Source organism: Carassius gibelio, chromosome B6 (genome assembly GCF_023724105.1).
Source record: "Carassius gibelio isolate Cgi1373 ecotype wild population from Czech Republic chromosome B6, carGib1.2-hapl.c, whole genome shotgun sequence".
In the NCBI taxonomy this organism is placed as follows: Eukaryota; Metazoa; Chordata; class Actinopteri; order Cypriniformes; family Cyprinidae; genus Carassius; species Carassius gibelio.
In genome coordinates this window covers 20,486,683-20,505,679 of record NC_068401.1, presented here as the reverse complement: position 1 = coordinate 20,505,679, position 18,997 = coordinate 20,486,683, and the positions used below count along the sequence as shown (strand labels likewise).

Below are 18,997 nucleotides of genomic sequence, written 5' to 3'. Positions count from 1 at the left end.
TGTTTAATTTTAGGAAGAAAAAATAAACATAAATTACCCTGCTTTGCTGGTTTAATCACATGAAGGCAGCATAGCTTTTATTGTTAAATTAATATTTTGTCCTAAATACAGTCCTACAAATAAATTAATTGATTAAGCTATATAAACCTTTGAATTGATGCCCTAAATTTGCGCTTTATTTATCAGAATTGAAAGTCCTACAATTGTGACATTTATGTTTTTATTATTATACTTACTTATCTCTTTATATGTCACTTTTTTCTCCATGAGCACCTGCACCAGAGTTAACTTTACAGTGCTTTGAAAACCATTGAGGTAAAAATAATGAAGCACATGGAGTATGTATAATTTCACCAGAGATTTTTACATACACATTACAGAAAATTACAGAGAAATTAAAGATAAATGTACATATACGCTAAATAAATAAATAAAGATACCTCACTGTAACAGAGCTGTCTCTTTTAGGCTTTCTGAAGCTGATGTTTGCTTGTGCTTGACTGGCAGAGCTGTGAACCTTCATTTGTTATGTTTACTGTGAACATGGCAGAAAAACATTTCATGATTCAGTTCAGTTTTTATGACCTGTGTATGGCATGTGTATTAGATTAAGAATACATAAATCCTGTTATTACTCAATGTTACTGTAGCACTTATTCAAATGCGATAGTTCAAAAACATTTTTACTAATCTTTTCAACCCCTCGTTTTAAGGGGTTAATTTCTTACTTAAATCAGCTCACATAATTGAGTAATATTTAAATAATGTGCACATTAATGAATTCTAATGATTCATGTGAATAAAAAAGAAAACTTAATGAGGAGTGTAAACCTTCAAAGCTGTATTTATTTATTTATAAAAAAAATACTTAAATGTAGTCATGTATAGGCCTAAAAAAGATTGATTCAAAACAAATAGTTGGCCAGATGTAGCTAAAAGAACTGTGATCTGGCCTAGGTACTGTATGTTATTAGTAACAGTATGTTGTCCTAAGTACCATCTGGTGGATATTATGTGAAGCACAACTAATGTCTTTAAATACAAAGAACTGCATGTGCATATAAGACTTTGTTGTTCCTTGGTCACTATATTTGTGTGATAGATATGTGTATTTAGAGATCAGAGCGCGGAGAGACGGAAGCCGATAGGATCAGGCCTCACTCTGGGAATATTCATTGGAGGAAGTCGTGGCCTAATGGTTAGAGAGTCGGACTGGCATTTGAAAGGTTGTGAGTTCGAGTCTCGGGCTGGCAGAAATTGTAGGTGGGGGGAGTGCATGTACAGTTCTCTCTCCACCTCCAATACCACGACTTAGGTGCCCTTGAGCAAGGCACCGGACCCCCAACTGCTCCCCGGGCGCCGCAGCATAAATGGCTGCCCACTGCTCTGGGTATGTGTTCACAATGTGTGTGTGTGTGTGTGTGTGTGTGTTCACTGCTCTGTGTGTTTGCACTTCGGAAGGGTTAAATGCAGAGCATAAATTCTGAGTATGGGTCACCATACTTGGCTAAATGTCACGTCACTTAGATGTGTCTTATATTATGTTATAATACCAGTGTCTTGGTTTATTTTATTATTACTGACAGGTTGACTATAAGTTTTATACTCTTGAGTATTAAAAAATTGTGTTCGGTACCAAATTTCAATACCTAAGCGGTTAATCTCATCAACATCAACATAATATGATAGACATTTGAGCTGTGAATGAGCTTCCTTTGAGTCATAACAGCAATCGTGGAAGAGAAAACACAGGCAGACAGTGCTGGAAACAACTAATGCTCATCAGACTCTGTGAATCAGTTGGAAATGAATATAAATGATGATTCTATCTTAGCTATGCATTTTTTAAATAAACACACAAGTATAAATGTAGCCTAAACGATTTGAAAACTATATGAACTTTATTAAAAGTTATTCAAGCGTCAACAAGCTGAATTTTTTTTTTCTTTTTTTTTTTAATTTAAGTCAAGGAATTATTATCAGTATCAGGATCCAAAATTGTTGCACAATACCCAGCCCTGTATATGTGTCAGGTTCCTGTACACCACCAAGTTCCAGTCTCACAATTCTTACAGTTCTTTTATATTATATTTAATTTTTATGAGATGTATTTCAGTCTTATCCCTCAACAGTACATTTACACCCGCCAATATTTTTAATAAAAAATAAATAACAAATAAAACCTTTACTATTGAAATTACTCTTTTATTTTACATTTACTTTGCTCCTATATAAGCAAAACATTGTCAGTTGAGATACAAGCATTGCAAACCAGGCTTCCTGTTTCTGTCTGCTTGCATGCAAATACAGTACTTGAAATTTGACACCATATCTCAGTCTTTATAAAAAGAGAGTTGTTGTTTTTTTTGTCTCATTTTTGGCTAGAGGTTTCATGTGATAGTTTTTGTTCAGAGGCATTTTTAATTATATAGAAAATATAGGACATCTTTGACATGCTCTGATAACTTTTACATCTGACTAGATGGTGTCACATTATTTATACAGTACAGACCAAAAGGTTGGACACACCTTCTCATTCAAAGAGTTTTCTTTATTTTCATGACTATGAAAATTGTAGAGTCACATTGAAGGCATCAAGGGCTATTTGACCAAGAAGGAGAGTGATGGGGTGCTGCACCAGATGACCTGGCCTCCACAGTCACCAGACCTGAACCCAATCGAGATGGTTTAGGGGTGATCTGGACCGCAGACAGAAGGCAAAAGGGCCAACAAGTGCTAAGCATCTCTCGGGGAACTCCTTCAAGACTGTTGGAAGACCATTTCAGGTTACTCCCTCTTGAAGCTCATCAAGAGAATGCCAAGAGTGTGCAAAGCAGTAATCAAAGCAAAAGTTGGCTACTTTGAAGAACCTAGAATATGACATATTTTCAGTTGTTTCACACTTTTTTGTTATGTATATAATTCCATATATAATTCCACACACACACACACACACACACACACACACACACACACACACACACACACACACACACACACACACACACACACACACATATATATATATATATATATATATATATATATATATATATATATATATATATATATATGTATTCATTCACAAGAATGAATAGTACAGAGTCTACTATTTGTCATTTGTTGGTTTTTGTCATTTGTGTTATATACCTTGTTAAATTCTGTCAGATCTTGCCAATGTGTTTTGCACTGCGTTGGATTATGCAAAGTTGTTGATGAGGGTTTAGCAATCTTTGCAATATTCTCAAGTCTTGCCAGGTAGAGAGAGAAAGTGGTTAACCAGAACAGATCCTTTGAGCAGACACCCTGCTGTTTACCATAGAAGTAACCAGAGGAGCTGTCCTGACAAAGATTTGAACCAGTAAATCTGCTTACCAATTCGTGGTGAAGCCATAAATTTCCCTAGTAAATCGCATGCCTTTTTTGTTTACTGGAACAAATTTGAATACAGGTCAACTCTGCCTGGATAAATTGGACATCATGTGGAACTGTAACTTTAGCATAGTACAAAGTTCACTATTGAATTGTTTTGTGGCTATGATTGTGAGCTTTGGAAATGGGCCAGGCAATTAGAACATGTTTGGGTGACACCCCCTAGTTAGCTTGACACTCCATGAGAAAAGGATGTAAATCGGGCCTATAAATAAAACATAGAAATGACAAGGCTGGTACCCACCTGCTCAAAAAGCACCAGAAACACCTGGTCAGTCAAAGGAAAGGAATAATAGTGGAAGAAGCTGAAGACAGAAAAATTATGTGAGGAGGAGGATAATGAGAGGGAGTGTAAAGCATGAGTTATGAATGCAGTATGAATAAACACATAGCTAGATTAAGTTGATACCACCTGCTATGTGTTGACTTTTTAAAGGTCATGCTAAGCCAAGCTAAATTCCACACTCACATTTAGATCTACTCACCTGATGACAACCTTTTGACAATGAGTGTCTTATACAGCAGCCTTATTGGAGTGAGATTTGATTGGCTCTTACTGTGGGAACTGGGAAACTCATCGCTGTGGGTTACTGGAACCAGGAAGTGATTGGTTGGTAGGTGCGGCTTTAAGAGGTGAATGGTTTCCATATATAAAATGTCAGTATTTAGAAGAAGAGGCTGAGAGTTGGCACCTGGGAGCTTCTATTGCGAATTTATAAACCCAGAGTGATTCTAAGTTAGGATTCTCAGAAATTAGTATATGCAACTATATGCATGTTGTTAAGTTATCATATTAATAAAATCAGTGAATAATGGCCTCCTGTAGCGAACTGATATATTTAAAAAAATAAAATAAAAATAAAATCCATATTTAAAACCATAAAGGCTAAACAATTTTGTGTAACTTCCGCTAACTGTCGTACATGCATTCACGAGAGACTGCCTTTCTGATGTAGGCATAGCACATGCACATTTTTCACGAAAACCAACTTTTGTTTATAGGAGCAAAGGAAGCAAAGTTTAACAAATGCAAACAGTCTCCTCTTGTCTTACATCACAGTCCTCTGACATTTTCCTTTACAAATCCTTGTTTTGTACTTCTAATTCATTACTTTTTTTGATTTGATCTCTCCTCTTCATTCCCACGTTTGCCTACATTCTACGTCATTCACTGGAATGCCTTCTTTCGTGTACACAAATATGAAAATTGGCCGAAGCTAATTATTATGGTTTATATAGTTTTAAATATGGATATTTTTCTTACAAAATCCTTTTGAAAAACATCATTGCTTTTTATTTATTTTTGCAGCATTGAGAATTGTAGTCACTCACATATATGTCTGTTGAACAGGTGAATGCAATGGCCAATCAATCATTTTTTACAGCACAGTTTGTTTAGTGAGAGCTCTGCACTCACACAATTTGTTGCGTTATAACCAACAAAGTATAAACAGGATGTAAATATTTTTTGATAACAGCAAGATGTTTCACTCAGTCAGTCAGCTTGCACTACAGGTGAACTGAAGTGAGTTCAGGTTCATTATTATAATCAGTTTGATTTATTAAGGAGCGCTCTTTGCTTGACCATTAATAAATTGATTAACTCATTCATAATTTGAATAAAAGTTATATTTTTAACAGAGTTTCCACTAGAAAAAAATGGTGCCGGTCAAAGTGACCGGCAGAGGTTTCCTTTTCCGGACATTTTGATGATATGCCGGTCAAATATCGCCTCTTAATTAGTCAAGGTGAGGAAAACTGGAGGCAGGCTATGTAACGTAAAAAATGACATAATCAGGCCGCCGAACGCAACATGTTTATTAGCCTAACTTTCAAATAGACGGAAAAAAACATTTTCTACTATGGTTCATTTCTTCATTCGGATCTATTTGCGATCCATTCCATTCTAAACAAACAAAGCATATGTTTCGTCCTTGTTTCATTATAGATTAAGATTCATAAATTCATAATTCATAAATGCACGCATAATTATCAGTGAACTTGATAAAAGTTGCAGATATGTTTTACATGCATGCACAAACAAATGCCTTTTAAACTTATGTGTGCAAAATTCAGAATGAAATGAATGTGCAGCAATTTGTACAAATAGAGATTCTAGGTCTACTATACATGTTGTAGACATTAAATAAGCTTATTTAGTTTAATATTTGTTAAAATATTATAATGTTATTTTTTAATTTATGTTGATTATGAAAAGTGAACCGCACGAGTAAGATAAGATGCGCAATATCGAGAGACATGGAGCGGGTCAAACATGATTTTGACCACTTAATTAAGTTTTGTTTAGTAGAAATACTTTTTTGAAGTGAATTTCGTTTTGTATAAATTGTATCTTAATTTTAATATTTTTTTTTTTATCAACCAATTGCCTGGATTTAATACATAAGAAGCAAATATAGCAGACGACAGGCCTAATCATGCAGGCGCCCTCGCGGCCACTTGCATTGCTAGTGAACTGGAGTGCATCTCATCCTAATTTAACGAAACTCAGCGTAGGCCTCACGGACATGAAATATATCTTGAAATGTCTTTTTAACAATTTAAAACGAATTTTTTTTTTTACCTATGCTAATTACACATTAAATCCAGGTAGGCTACGGAGTCGCTGTCTTCAGTGCCCAGAAAAGCGCTGAAACGGAGATGAAAGGGGAACCGTTTTTATTTTTTTTATTATTTTTTTTTTGGCTTATTTTAACTGGCCCATCCAGTTTTCTGGAGGCCCACCTACAATCAAAATCCTGGCGCCGCTAGTGCTTCGCAGCGGTCTGATATCAAGAAATAACAGACCGCATTCCACATTGGAATTCAACCAAGCCATGTAATAATGTTTAATAACTTTCAAATGAGCCTGTTTCTTCATAACATAGCCAAAGTTCGGTGTATTTTTGCTTTATACATTTTAGGCTTATTCTCAAATTCAGATTGTGTTAGGGGGGGCGGGATTATTAGGCAATTTTATTCGGACAATTTGACCGGAGAGATTTAATTTTGTCGGACATTTCATTTTTTTTTCGGCCAATGTCCGGCAATTACCGGACAACGGAAACCCTGTTTTTTAATTCAGCTAAATAAACACCACATTAAAATGTGGGGATCTAAAATTGCTGGGTTTTGTTAAATAGTGTTAATGGATGGAACAAAAAATCTGAACTGTCCATTATGTAACTGTAATATGTTTCCATGTTTTTTTATTTATTTATTTATTTTTTTGCTTACTTTAAATTTAATCTTTTTAATGGAGCGTTTTAATAATAGTATTAATAATTTCATTATTTTCAAGTAATATCATACAATCAAGTTTTTTATATTATTCATTTATACAGTTCTGTTTTGCAGCATAATGTCTGATAAAATAAAATAAAAACATACAAATGCAATGTGTTGCAATTGATTTCATTTGATTACATTTTAAATGATTAATACAATTTTTTACGTTTCATCAAATAATGAAATATTTAATATTTAAATATTTAAAAGCCTTTTCACTCACAGACACATATACATATTCTTCCTTGACTCGCAAGTCTCTACCTGTACCACCTACAGTGCATCAAGCAATGTCTGTCACCCACACCCCTTCTTTTGCTAATGCATATGTACTTGTTTGTGTGCACACATGTTAGTGAATGGTTTAAATAAATGGGTATCACATGCACTGTTTTTACTTCATCATAAAAGTCAAGTTTCATTTTTTTGTGTATACAATACAACAGATAAAATGACAGTGTTAACATTGAAACATTTTGATAATGTCTGAAAATTTAGAAACAAAATACAATTTTAAAATTTAAAGTAGCTCTACAGAAGATAATAGTTAATCTCAATTCATCAGAAGTTTAGTAACTGTGTTGCAAAGTTAATAAATTACAAAATGAGTTACGTTCAGCTGTAAGCAGCCCTATAGAAGGTAGAATATTGATTAATTTGAGCTCAATGATAGTGTTAATAAAGTGGTGTCATTATCCAGTTCAATTCTGTTTAAATTTTGTTCTCAAGAAGAGCACAAACCTTTATACTCCACCAAAATATTAGGTCATCAGCTTGTGTAGCATTTGTCCATAATATCAATAAGGAAAGTGCAATCAACAAATCATTTACTGTCAGAATATTGGATTCATTGTTTTCAAGATTATTGTTTGTGTTGTTGTCATGCGATTGCACAATGAAGCCATATGCTGCAGGCTTTGTGTTCCTCCTTTTTCTGTGAAATGCCTCCCAAACTCTTGAAATGTTATAGTTCACAAAGCTATTATAAGCATTTTAACTGCCACACACAAGCACAACACCCGATCATGCATAATTACACACACACGCACACACACACAATCACACCGAGAGAGAGAGAGAGAGAGAGAGAGAGAGAGAGAATATAATAATAAATCCAGTTTACCCATTGCTAGATAGGAACTGAACTAAGGTTTATAGCTGCCACACCTTGAGTGATGCATTAATAATAAACTACAGAGGATGGAGGGAATGGGCTAATTAACACAAACCTCAAAATAAATACAGCCCACCTTCTCCCCTCCCTTTACCGCTTTGATCTAAAATAAATTCCACTCTCATAATATACTCTGTGCTATCGTCAAATCTCAGTTATTGTACCCACACCAATATCAGTCCCCCTTGAAAACCATATGCCAGTTTTACCAACACCTGCAATGTGTAAAAATATAGAACCCTATATTTCCAACATATTAATTTGCTTTTTTTGCCTTTAAAAGGAACTTGTTGTCTTAATGTGTTCACCCCAACAGGAAAATGCAACTGACAGTTGTATTTCTCCTGCTTCACACATAGCAATATTTTTTATGGACTTGACAAGGCTGATGGTAATTTGGTGATCATGAAAATGGTTTGTGATGAAGTAAGATTACTTTATTTCAAATTTGGTTGAAAAATCATTAAAAGACAAGTATGATCACAACAGTGTACAGCTTGCAGCTTATGATCACAGGGTGAAAATTCGAATCTGAATTTGTGAAATTCTTTATGCTTTTGCTGACATAGACAACATAATTTTCATGTACTGTTTACATGAAACGTCTTAATAATATCGCAAATTAGAAATGTTTGGTAAGATAAAATGTGCACGATAACATTAAGCAAATCTCTTCGCCATCGTCACTCTTTATTATTAAGCAGGAGTTTACGTACAGTTAATGCATGTGCATGCACTCGTTGTGGTGTGTGTGTGTGTGTGACTGACAGACAGCCTCCGCGGTGTGCATGAGGGTTCACGCAGATCTCACGGACAAACGTCTTAATATGATCGCACATTAGAAATGTTTGGCGAGATTAAATGTGCACGACAACATTATTAAGCAAAAATACATTATTATTTTTTTCCTCCAGTACCGAAAGCAGAACCGATACCGTCAGATCTTACTGATACTAAGGTCTTTCATAATTTAGCCCCGGGGCCAGTTTAATACCGGGTTTCGGTACCCATTCCTAGTAGGGACACAGGCAGTTTGTGTGTTGTCTGCTTGAGAGTGTAGCGCGCATTGCAGCACTTTCTCCCCGGTGAGAGGGTGCGACACTCTGCCTGTCTTTCTCTGAGGAGATTGATGTGGAGGGTGTCAATGAGCTCGCCTGTTGCACAAGCATATTATGCCTGATATTATAATGAGCAGCTTTAATGGCAAACAGTTTGGAGAGAGCTCATCGTATCTCCACCAGTGTTCCCTAGATCTAGAGCTCGTTCTCGAGGCTTGGAAGCCTGCGTGGCGGTTACTTCCCCCTCTGAGGCAGAGCTCGCTGCAGCATTCATCTTTCTCTGAGGAGATTGATGTTGTTTGTGTGACGGAGTTGCCAAAAAAATAAAATAAACGAGCACTGCCGAGGCAATGCATATATTACATTGTTTCATTTTGATGTGAATTTTTCTACACCAGACCGTGTTTACTTGTTACTTGTTGTTGACTACATTTAATTCTGAGGAATAAAATGAAATATATATCTATGAGCGTTAAATGTACAGGGCTCTTGGGATGTAATTACTCGAGTGAGAGCACGTCTTTACCTCTCTTGCTCTGAGGAGGTTGAGGCGGTCAGGGGCTGCTGGGCGGTACAGTCCCAACCCTACCATGTTCCAGCACCTCGTGCCGGATATTCACCTTTTGTACTCCGCAGTTGCTAGAGTCAGAGTGGTGCTCCCAGGCCGAAGGCTTCTAGTGGAAAGTGGTTCTGCGGACCGTCATTTTCGCTGGATAGCCTCCGTCATAAAGTCCTGACACATAAGGCCTAGGACTTTTTGAGGGCCAGCTCCCACTGGGGAAGAGTGGTGTACACCTCATTGTGCCCGTCTCTCCTCAGTGCCCTCAGGAGATCAATCTGCCAAGCCTTCTGGTGTTCCAGGGCGCAGCCATCTCTTAGTTAATCTGGAGTCTAAGGGTATTTTTGGGGCCTTGAGAAGTTTTGTCATGCCCTGACATTTGTGACCTAAGAGGTCACCATGTGTTGGTGCGCACAGACAACACAGCAGTGGTCTCTTACATCAACCACCAAGGAGCTCTGTGCACACGCCGTTTATACAAACTAGCGTACCAGATGCTTGTGTGCTCCCAGGGCAAACTCCTCTCTCTGAGAGCAGTCCACATTCCTGGGCATCTTAATATGGGAGCAGACATCCTGTCGAAGCAGGGGTCGAGGCCCGGCGAATGGCAGCTTTTCACCAAGGTGATGAGGCAGAGTTGGAGAGTTTTGGCCAGGCTCTGGTGGATCTGTTTGCGACTCGTGAATGAGTCAATGTTTTGTTCGTTATCTGGCTCGGCTCTCTGTTTATCTTCAGTTCTCTCTTCACAGCAGTTCAGCCAGTGTACTCTTTGAGTAAATGAATTACTCCGGGATATTGGTTTGTTTGAACTCAGAGGGAATGTCAGCCACATTAAAAAAGTTAACAGCTTAAGTCATTTGTGGATTAATGCGTATTAGAGATGAGAACCGTTTAAAATGATTCAGTGTGATTTGGTGAACTGAATGATTCGTTCACGAACTGGATATCCAGACTGCTTTGTTTTGAACTCTCTCTCACAACAGACACGGAAGAGAAGACAATACTGAATAAAGTCGTCGTTTTTGCTATTTTTGGACCAAAATGTATTTTCGATGCTTCAAAAAATTCTAACTGACCCTCTGATGTCACATGGACTACTTTGATGATGTTTTTCTTACCTTTCTGGACATGGACAGTATACCGTACACACAGCTTCAATGGAGGGACTGAGAGCTCTCAGACTAAATCTAAAATATCTTAAACTGTGTTCCAAAGATAAACGGAGGTCTTACGGGTTTGAAACAACATGAGGGTAAGTTATTAATTACATAAATTTGCTATCTGGATGAACAAACCCTTTAACCACCCCTCCCCCTCAAAATTACTCATCTTCTCTCCCGGTCAAGAGCTATGGTACAAGCTAGTGCTGGAGGGGTAAACGATTGGATAAACAACAGGGGGAAAATTTGAAACTGATACTTCACTTTATAGAAATCATTGCATTGACCAGTGCTGACGCAAGCTATGGGGGTGTACAATACCCTTAAAAATTGAAAGGATATTAGGATATTACCACAACTTTACTCTTAGGATATCGCAAACTATTTTTTTATGAATATGACTTAACCTGATTGAGAACACTTTCAGTCATTCAAGCGCGTGAGCACATTTCATGTAGGACAGTTATTAACAAAAAGTCACATTTGTGTGAAGGTGTCCGACAGAGTGCGGCAAACATTTGCCCTCCGCGCTCTGAGCATTTAAAAATCACTCTGCTCCCGCTCCACTCCTTGCTCACTGAAATTAGAAACACTGCTCCACCTTCACCTTTCTCTCCACGGCTAAAGTATTTCAGTATTTTTGAAATATCACATTTCTGTTCATAACATATAAAAAAATTAAAAATATAAAACAACAGGAAAGTTTAAACGTAACTTATTAAAACAATTGTGTACAAACCTTTTTCCTACCACGTGACAAGCTATTAACATAGATGTTACCAATAAAAGGTGTATTTGCTGCTTTGTACTGTGTATTTTTAATTTTATTTTTTTGTGATGAAAATAACTATGTTTCCGTATTTTACCGATTGATGCATTTCTTACAGATTTCTGCTCATTCAAAATCGGATACAGATGAATTGTAGCAAGAGTACATTTGTTTGCATGCATTATTGTGAGAGCGATTGCTTGTTATTGTACTTGTTTAAATCATGCTTTCAGTTAAAAATATTCAGTAGGCTATCTAGAAAGAACAAATTCCTTGCAAACTATAACTTCCCGCTCTTGTCCATATAGCCGTCTCCATAGCCTTAACATCCATTCTGAATTTAGTGATCCATCTCTATCAAGCTAGCTAAATATGTTTAACATGTGAATTCTTGCTAAATATGCAGTTATTGTCACATTAGGTGATACAAGAAACACGGGAGAGATCCAAATGCAGGTAAAAGGTTTATTGAGGGGCAATCCAAAAGGGTAAACAGTCCAGGCAGGGTCAAAACCAGAAAATCCAATAAACATAAAAACAAAACAAGAAACACACGGGAAGAGCAGACTCTGGAAGGTATCACACATAAGACAAGGACTCCGTGACACAGACTCAGACAGACCGGGTATAAATACACAGAAGGATAATGAGGGAACGGGAGACAGGTGGGGAACAATCACTTAACTAAAACAAGGAGGAAGGTGACCAAATAAGGGAACAGGAAGTGATAAGGTGACAGACACCGTGGGAACGGAAGACACCTAGTGGAAACCCAGGGAACACAACCCAGACACTGTGACAGAACCCCTCCTCTACGGAGCGGCTCCCAGACACTCCACGATAGACAAAACAGAGACCAGGAGGGAGGCGGACAGGTGGAGGCTCAGGGGGAGGGACGGAGGGCCAGAAAAGAAAAAACATGGGGAACAAGTACCAGAATGAAAACACAAGACAGGGAGACCAGGAGGGAGGAAGACCGGAGGAGGTTCAGGGGGAGGGACGGAGGGCCAGGCTCACAGAGGTGAACAGACAGAAAACAAGAACACAAAACAAAAGTCCATGAAGGACATCACGTGGCGCCCACCAGGGTGGAACAGAAGACCACCACCACTGTGTGATCAGAGCGGAAGCCACCCCAGGGCGGAGCAGAAGACCACCACAACCATGTGGTCGAGGCCAGAGTCCTCCAGGGCAGAGCGGAAGACCACCACAACCGTGTGGTCAAGGCCAGAGTCCTCCAGGGCGGGGCAGAGGACCACCACGTCCTTGTGGTCGATGCCGGACCTCCGTGCGGCCGGACCAGCGGAACGACCCAGACACTGTGACAGTTATATGATGGCCCGTTGACATGAATTGCACTCATGATTATCGCAATAATCAATATATCGACTTTTTGCGCAATATATGTACATAACCTCAACATTTTTTTGGTAATACAATATATCGCCCATTATATTTACTTAAAAAATAAAAAAAAACTAAGAAAAAAGGGTCTACAGGAAATCTGTGGATGGAAAAATCTCCATACAAATTATTTGTGCATTTTTCTTTTTTTCTACTTGTTACTTATTTAATCAGGTTTTTTAAGTTATTGTATATTTTGATACTTAATTTCCATAATCAAAATGTGGAAGTGTGAAGGCCTTCTTGCATTATTATGCTGTTACATCATGATTATATATTCCGTGGCATAAAATGGTCTTTAAAATTACAATAATATTGCTTATCGCAATTATTTCTGGGGCAATATATTGCACACTAAATAGCTGTTATCATGACAGACCTATTCGTGATGAAGCGGTGGTAGAGCACTCTTGGAGCGAGTGAAAACAACAACGCTCTTTAAAAAATCCACTCCTCTCTTCAGTAAAAATTACACCGCTTCACTCTGCGCTCTGCTCATATACTCTGACTGTTGCTGTCATGACATATACGGTGTATTTCAGAACCAGACACTATCAAAATAATCTGCCTGCAGCCTGTTGGCCAGATATTATTGCTGGCTGGCAAGTTCTTAAATATAAAATATTTTAAAAGTGTAAATAAATTAAACCTCGTTCACATTGCATTCCCAAATGCTTGTTAAATTTGCAGCATTGTGTTTTGATAATCATACTATATCATTCTTATCATGCAGCCCTTTTTGCCATTTATTTATTTTGCATGCAATATAATTTATTATTAACTTTTCATCAACCCCGTTTGAGAAACCTGTATCTAGGTAATTACTGATAACAGTAATTGAACTTTGTAGTTTGTCCTCATGTCTGCAATTTAGATGATGTGGAGAAAGCACAATAATTTCAGAAGACATAAGGCTTTGATACAATTAGTTTTTAATGGCTATTTTGATTTTAGCGGGATTTTAATGGCTTTATTGGGCAATTTTTATGAGTTCTGGAGCAACATAGATGCAAGTGTTAAAAGTTGTAGTAAGCTATTTAGTTAATTATATTTCACCATCCATTAAATATTCATGCGATTTTAATAATGAATGCTTTTCTTAAGTGAGGGAGTGTCTTTAATGTCTGCTATGGTCAGGTCTCTGAAATAAAACTCATCTTGCATTATTTCTGTGGCCCCATTGGATTAGACCTTAGATTGTCCTTTTATCTTCATAATGTGTTGGGAATAGTATAAGCAACAATTTTAAAACTGACAATGGCTGAGGATTTAAGGCAAACATAACACTCACTTATTTATCCTCTGTATGATAAATTATCTTCATTTGTAAAATATCTGCAAAAAAGTCAGAGCGGTGGCATATTAAAGCAAAATGCCTTTGTTTTTGATGAATACTAAAACGGAGCCACTAGCTTTGATGTGCCACAACACAATGATTTGGTAGTTATTGCATAGTCCCAATTTAATAGCTTTCATCTATTGTATTGTATCTCAAAAGTACAAAAAAAAAAGAAAATAATCCTTAGTCAATAGAAGATTACAAGAACATATCCAGACTAAAAAAAATATAATAATAATAATAATAATAATAATAATAATAATAATAATAATAATTGGTTACACTTTATTTTAAGGTGTTCTTGTTACAGTGTAATTTTACGTTTAAATACGGAGTAATATTAATTAACTACATGTATTTGCTAAATGTTATGATTACGAGGGTTTGTCGTTACAATACTTGGATATAATTATGCTTAGTTAATTGTTATTATAATGGTAATTATATGTAACGTGTAATAAGGACACCTTAAAATAAAGTGTTACCTAATAATTCTGGCATGTACTCAACCTCATCACTTTCTAAACCTCTATGATTTAAGTTTAGAAGCAGAACTTTATTGTGACAAAACTGTCATATTGCGCATCCTGTGACAAATTTGCTGCATCTGTGCACGGAATTATCAGTCTAAATGTTCTGCAAAATCAGTCAATGGTTAAAATCAATAGGAGATTTCATTTAAAGTCCAACAGTTTAACTCTAATATTGGACATAAATGAAGACGTTGAATATAAAGTATTCAAAACAGGTAAGTTCATATATTTGGAGTAAAGCTGAAGTGAACTAATGCATCAGTCATACAGCGCTCCGGACCGTGCGCCTCATGACGAGACCAATGCACAGCCACAGAACAAGAATTCTAACATAACTGTGGCATTAAACTTAGTTAGTGAGGGCTCGTTTAAAATATTGCACATATATAGGCCGTTCAGATTACTTGTTAAAGTTCAATGAAATACCTTATATCCGCAGACGATGTATGTCTGTTTGTGGATGGAGACTTTGTAGCGGCCAAAACTATGTAATTTGCATGCATCACATTACAGTGGGGTGTGCATGAAAATAATTACAAGGCGGCAGAGAGAACTTATCATCAATACTGGTTCTCACATAGTCCTTACGTCATCAGTGTTATAAGCTAAGTGATCAGTCTTTAAGAGTAGGACTATGTGAAAACCACAATGGATAAGTTCGCTCTGCTGCCTTGTTATTATTTTGTCTTTAATTTATTTGTAACGCCAAGAAAGAGTAAATCTCTCATGAATGATAAGAGTGCGTTGCTGTGTAGCAGCCATTAAATGTGGGACACCAACTCCTTGTTTTCTATCTCTTCCATTTTATGGATTTAATGAGTTATCGGATCTACACAGGCTCTAATCCTCTTTTTCGCACTTGTGCACGCAGTATGTGCTGGAGTGAAATAGCTGGGCAGTTTGCCGAATTATAATAGGCTTCCTAATAAAAAGAAAAATAATTATAGTTATTATTATTATAATCTAATAAATTAATAGGGGAATGAGCCTTATATCATGGATAGAGAAATCTGCTTATGTTGATATCTCTAACTGTCATCGATACACGATACTATCGTCTATCGGCACAACCTGAAGGCACAGAGAACATTTAGTTGTGCTTCAGTCTCCTGTTCCTGCCTTTTGGGTTTTTTCAAACTCTGTCTCCTGACCAGTTCTCTCTCTTTCTTTTGAATTGTTTTATCTGTGTAGGATCCTAGAAGCAAGCACAAGTTTAAGATCCACACCTATGGCAGTCCCACATTCTGTGACCACTGTGGATCTCTTCTGTATGGACTCATACACCAAGGAGTGAAATGTGACTGTAAGTACCATAGTAAACTATTTTTTTGCCGAGGAATGGTTCTAGGGTCAGTGGTTATTTGGGACATTTCTGTCAATGTACAGTATGTGGAGTAATCATCTGATTAACTATTGTAATATTATATGTTACTATTATGTTCAAATGTTATGTGCGAGGTATTATTTTTATTAAGTCAATCTGAAGTCAGGGAACTCCTAGTTTACGCAAATGTGTGTGTGTTTACAGCCTGTGATATGAACGTCCATAAGCAGTGTGTGATGAATGTGCCAAGCCTTTGTGGAACAGATCATACAGAAAGACGAGGACGTGTTTACTTGAAGATCGAGGTGATAGGAGACAAAATGCATGTCACAGGTGAGTTTCCATGTTTTTCAAAGCCAGTGGTGCAGCAGTGCAAAACATGTCAATGCTGTTCCATATCTGTTTCCCAAGGTGTCTTCAGGGTTCTTTATTTGGTCTAATGCTCTTTATTTGCTACATGCTTCCACTTAGTCACATTTTTTACCAGCACACCCTCAACTTTCAAGGCTATGCTGATTACCAGTGGTGTATAAAGTACCTAAAAGCCATACTGAAGTAAAAGTATAGATATCTTACCAGAAAATGACTTTGTTAGAAGTTGAAGAAACAGGATAGATTACTTAAGTAAAAATCTTAAAGTATATAATATTTACTGTACTTAAGTATGAAAAGTATTTTTTAAACTTACTAGTAAATGCAAAATGGAGAAGAACCAAATAAATATATATTAAAATGTTCATAAACAGCCTGAGTAGCAAGATTGTGGTTTGTCAGTTTTAACTCTGTCCTTCATTTCATATTTTTGGGTAAGAATAAGAATTATTAATCCGGTACTTAGTGACTTTCATTCCAACATAAGAAAACCTTTCAGGAATCTGCATCTGAATTAGCATTTAGATGTATTTACACAGTTTAAACTCAAACAAAACGATGAATACTGATATTTGAAATAATTTAAAACATGAAAAAAATAGTCGTAATGTGAAATTAAAACCGCCAGTAGGTGACAGCAAGCGACTGTCAGTGAGTGAGTCATTGAAATTCAACTGATTTATTCAAACGACTGATTCATTAAGAAACAAAGCATTTGAATGTGGTGATAATTAAGTTACTGAATCATTTATTCAAACGGTTTGTTAAAAAAGCTGATTCATTCAATAAGTAAACCATTACTGAGAGATGCAAAACAGTGCTGTGATCTTTGTTTGAAACAATTTTCGTTAGGTTAGCAAAATTTAGCAAAAACAAACAATATTATGTCTAAAATGTAAGGCACTTGATGCTTTACTGCACTTATATAAAATTATTTAATGTGTTCATGCTGATATCTGCAGAAAAATCGTACTCTTCGTGTAATATAGATTAATATGGTTAACTATATTAAATGATAGAAATAAAAATCCTAGAAGCATTTTTGCCGTCTACAATTTAGAATGCCTAGAATTTTTGAGAACATATTAATAAATCAACATGTGTACAACTCTGTGTGTGATTTGGTGATATAAGCCCTATTCGGACGGGACTAGTTTTCTAAACAACATTTGAGTTTCGATTCTTACCACCTGACGTCTGCGATTTTCATGTACCAATTGAGACGGGACTAACATCTCCGTGTTTTTTACAGAGGTGGGAGGGTCTGTTTTGTGCATCTGGGCGTCACAGAGATCACGCGCTCTGTATGCTTGCATTTAATTCATTCAGAATGATTGCCATTATTATTATTACACAATAAATACTAAATGGCTAGTATAGCAAAACCATGTTAATGTGTGGTTTCTTTAGTTTAACTTGTTTCCTTTTTTTGTGTGTGTGTGTAGTAGGCTAAACCTACCGTATGTTTAATTTTCATAAAGGTACATATGTAATTAAAACATTATGTAACTGAGTGCATAATGAACGTGAGTAATCTTACCTGATGCTGATATTACAATAGACGGTATTAAAAGTTCAAATAAAGTACAGATAATCCCAAAAAATATTAAGTACTGTAACAAAGTATTATTACTTTGTTACATTACACCACTGCTGATTACAAACAAACGTTAACTTTTTTATTGTCAACTTGACATTAGTTCCCAACTGTCTGCTCTGCTCCTTTCACAATGTGAAGGTTTGAATGACCAACAAATGTCAATTAGTCAAGTGTCTTACAAGTTGCTTCAGAAACTGCCTGTAGTTTTTTCTGTCTGATAATGCTGATGGTGTTCAAGTTGACAATTCTCTCACATTATCTCTCCATGACCTCTTTACCTTTTGAATTCAAAACTCAACTTGAAAATGCATCTCTTTACATTCTGTTACTATGGTTTCTAAATCCAGTTGTACCTGTTCTGTCCAAGAACACTTGTGTTCTTTTGTTTGTGCATGTTTGGCTTTTATTATACTTTGTGCTGTTTAGGAATGCACCATAATTTGGGACATCATACAGATAACATAAAGAAAAGCAAAAACCAATCTTATATATATATATATATATATATATATATATATATATATATCTCAAATTAAGATCATTACAGAATAATAATGAATTAGTTCCTTTTTTCCCCCTATATAATCATGTGCAATGTTTTATTTTATGTTTAGTTTGAGCATCTTATTGTGAAGTCACACTACTTGGAGGAATGTGATGTAATTAATTTAAAATGATCTAAATTCATTCACATATAAATACAAAACATTATTAGAAGGTGTGGAAAATTATACAGGTTGCAACAATGGCAATGCAGCCTGTATCATCATTACATATAAGCAACATCCATGGCACATATATACAGTATAAACTGTGCCGTGGATGTTGCTTTAAGCATGCCAATCTAAGATGTAAATCAGTCTGTCAGTGAGTAGACAGTGGGCGGTCCGTTGTGCCATTTAAGGCTGAGTTTAGTGACGTTGTAGATGTTCTATGTTTTCTGGTTTTTCAGAGAAATTCTAAATGATACTCTGTGTTGTAATCA

At 36.3% G+C, this 18,997-nt stretch overlaps 1 protein-coding gene across 1 annotated transcript in view; it reads left to right on the top strand.

Annotated features, from left to right (window-relative positions):
* prkcaa (protein kinase C, alpha, a) overlaps nucleotides 1-18,997 on the top strand; it is a 112,491-nt gene that overhangs the window by 58,757 nt on the left and 34,737 nt on the right. The window contains exons 4-5 of the mRNA XM_052558648.1: nucleotides 15,908-16,019; nucleotides 16,245-16,373. Of these exons, the coding sequence (XP_052414608.1) occupies nucleotides 15,908-16,019; nucleotides 16,245-16,373 (241 nt within the window). The remainder of the gene's footprint in view (nucleotides 1-15,907; nucleotides 16,020-16,244; nucleotides 16,374-18,997) is intronic.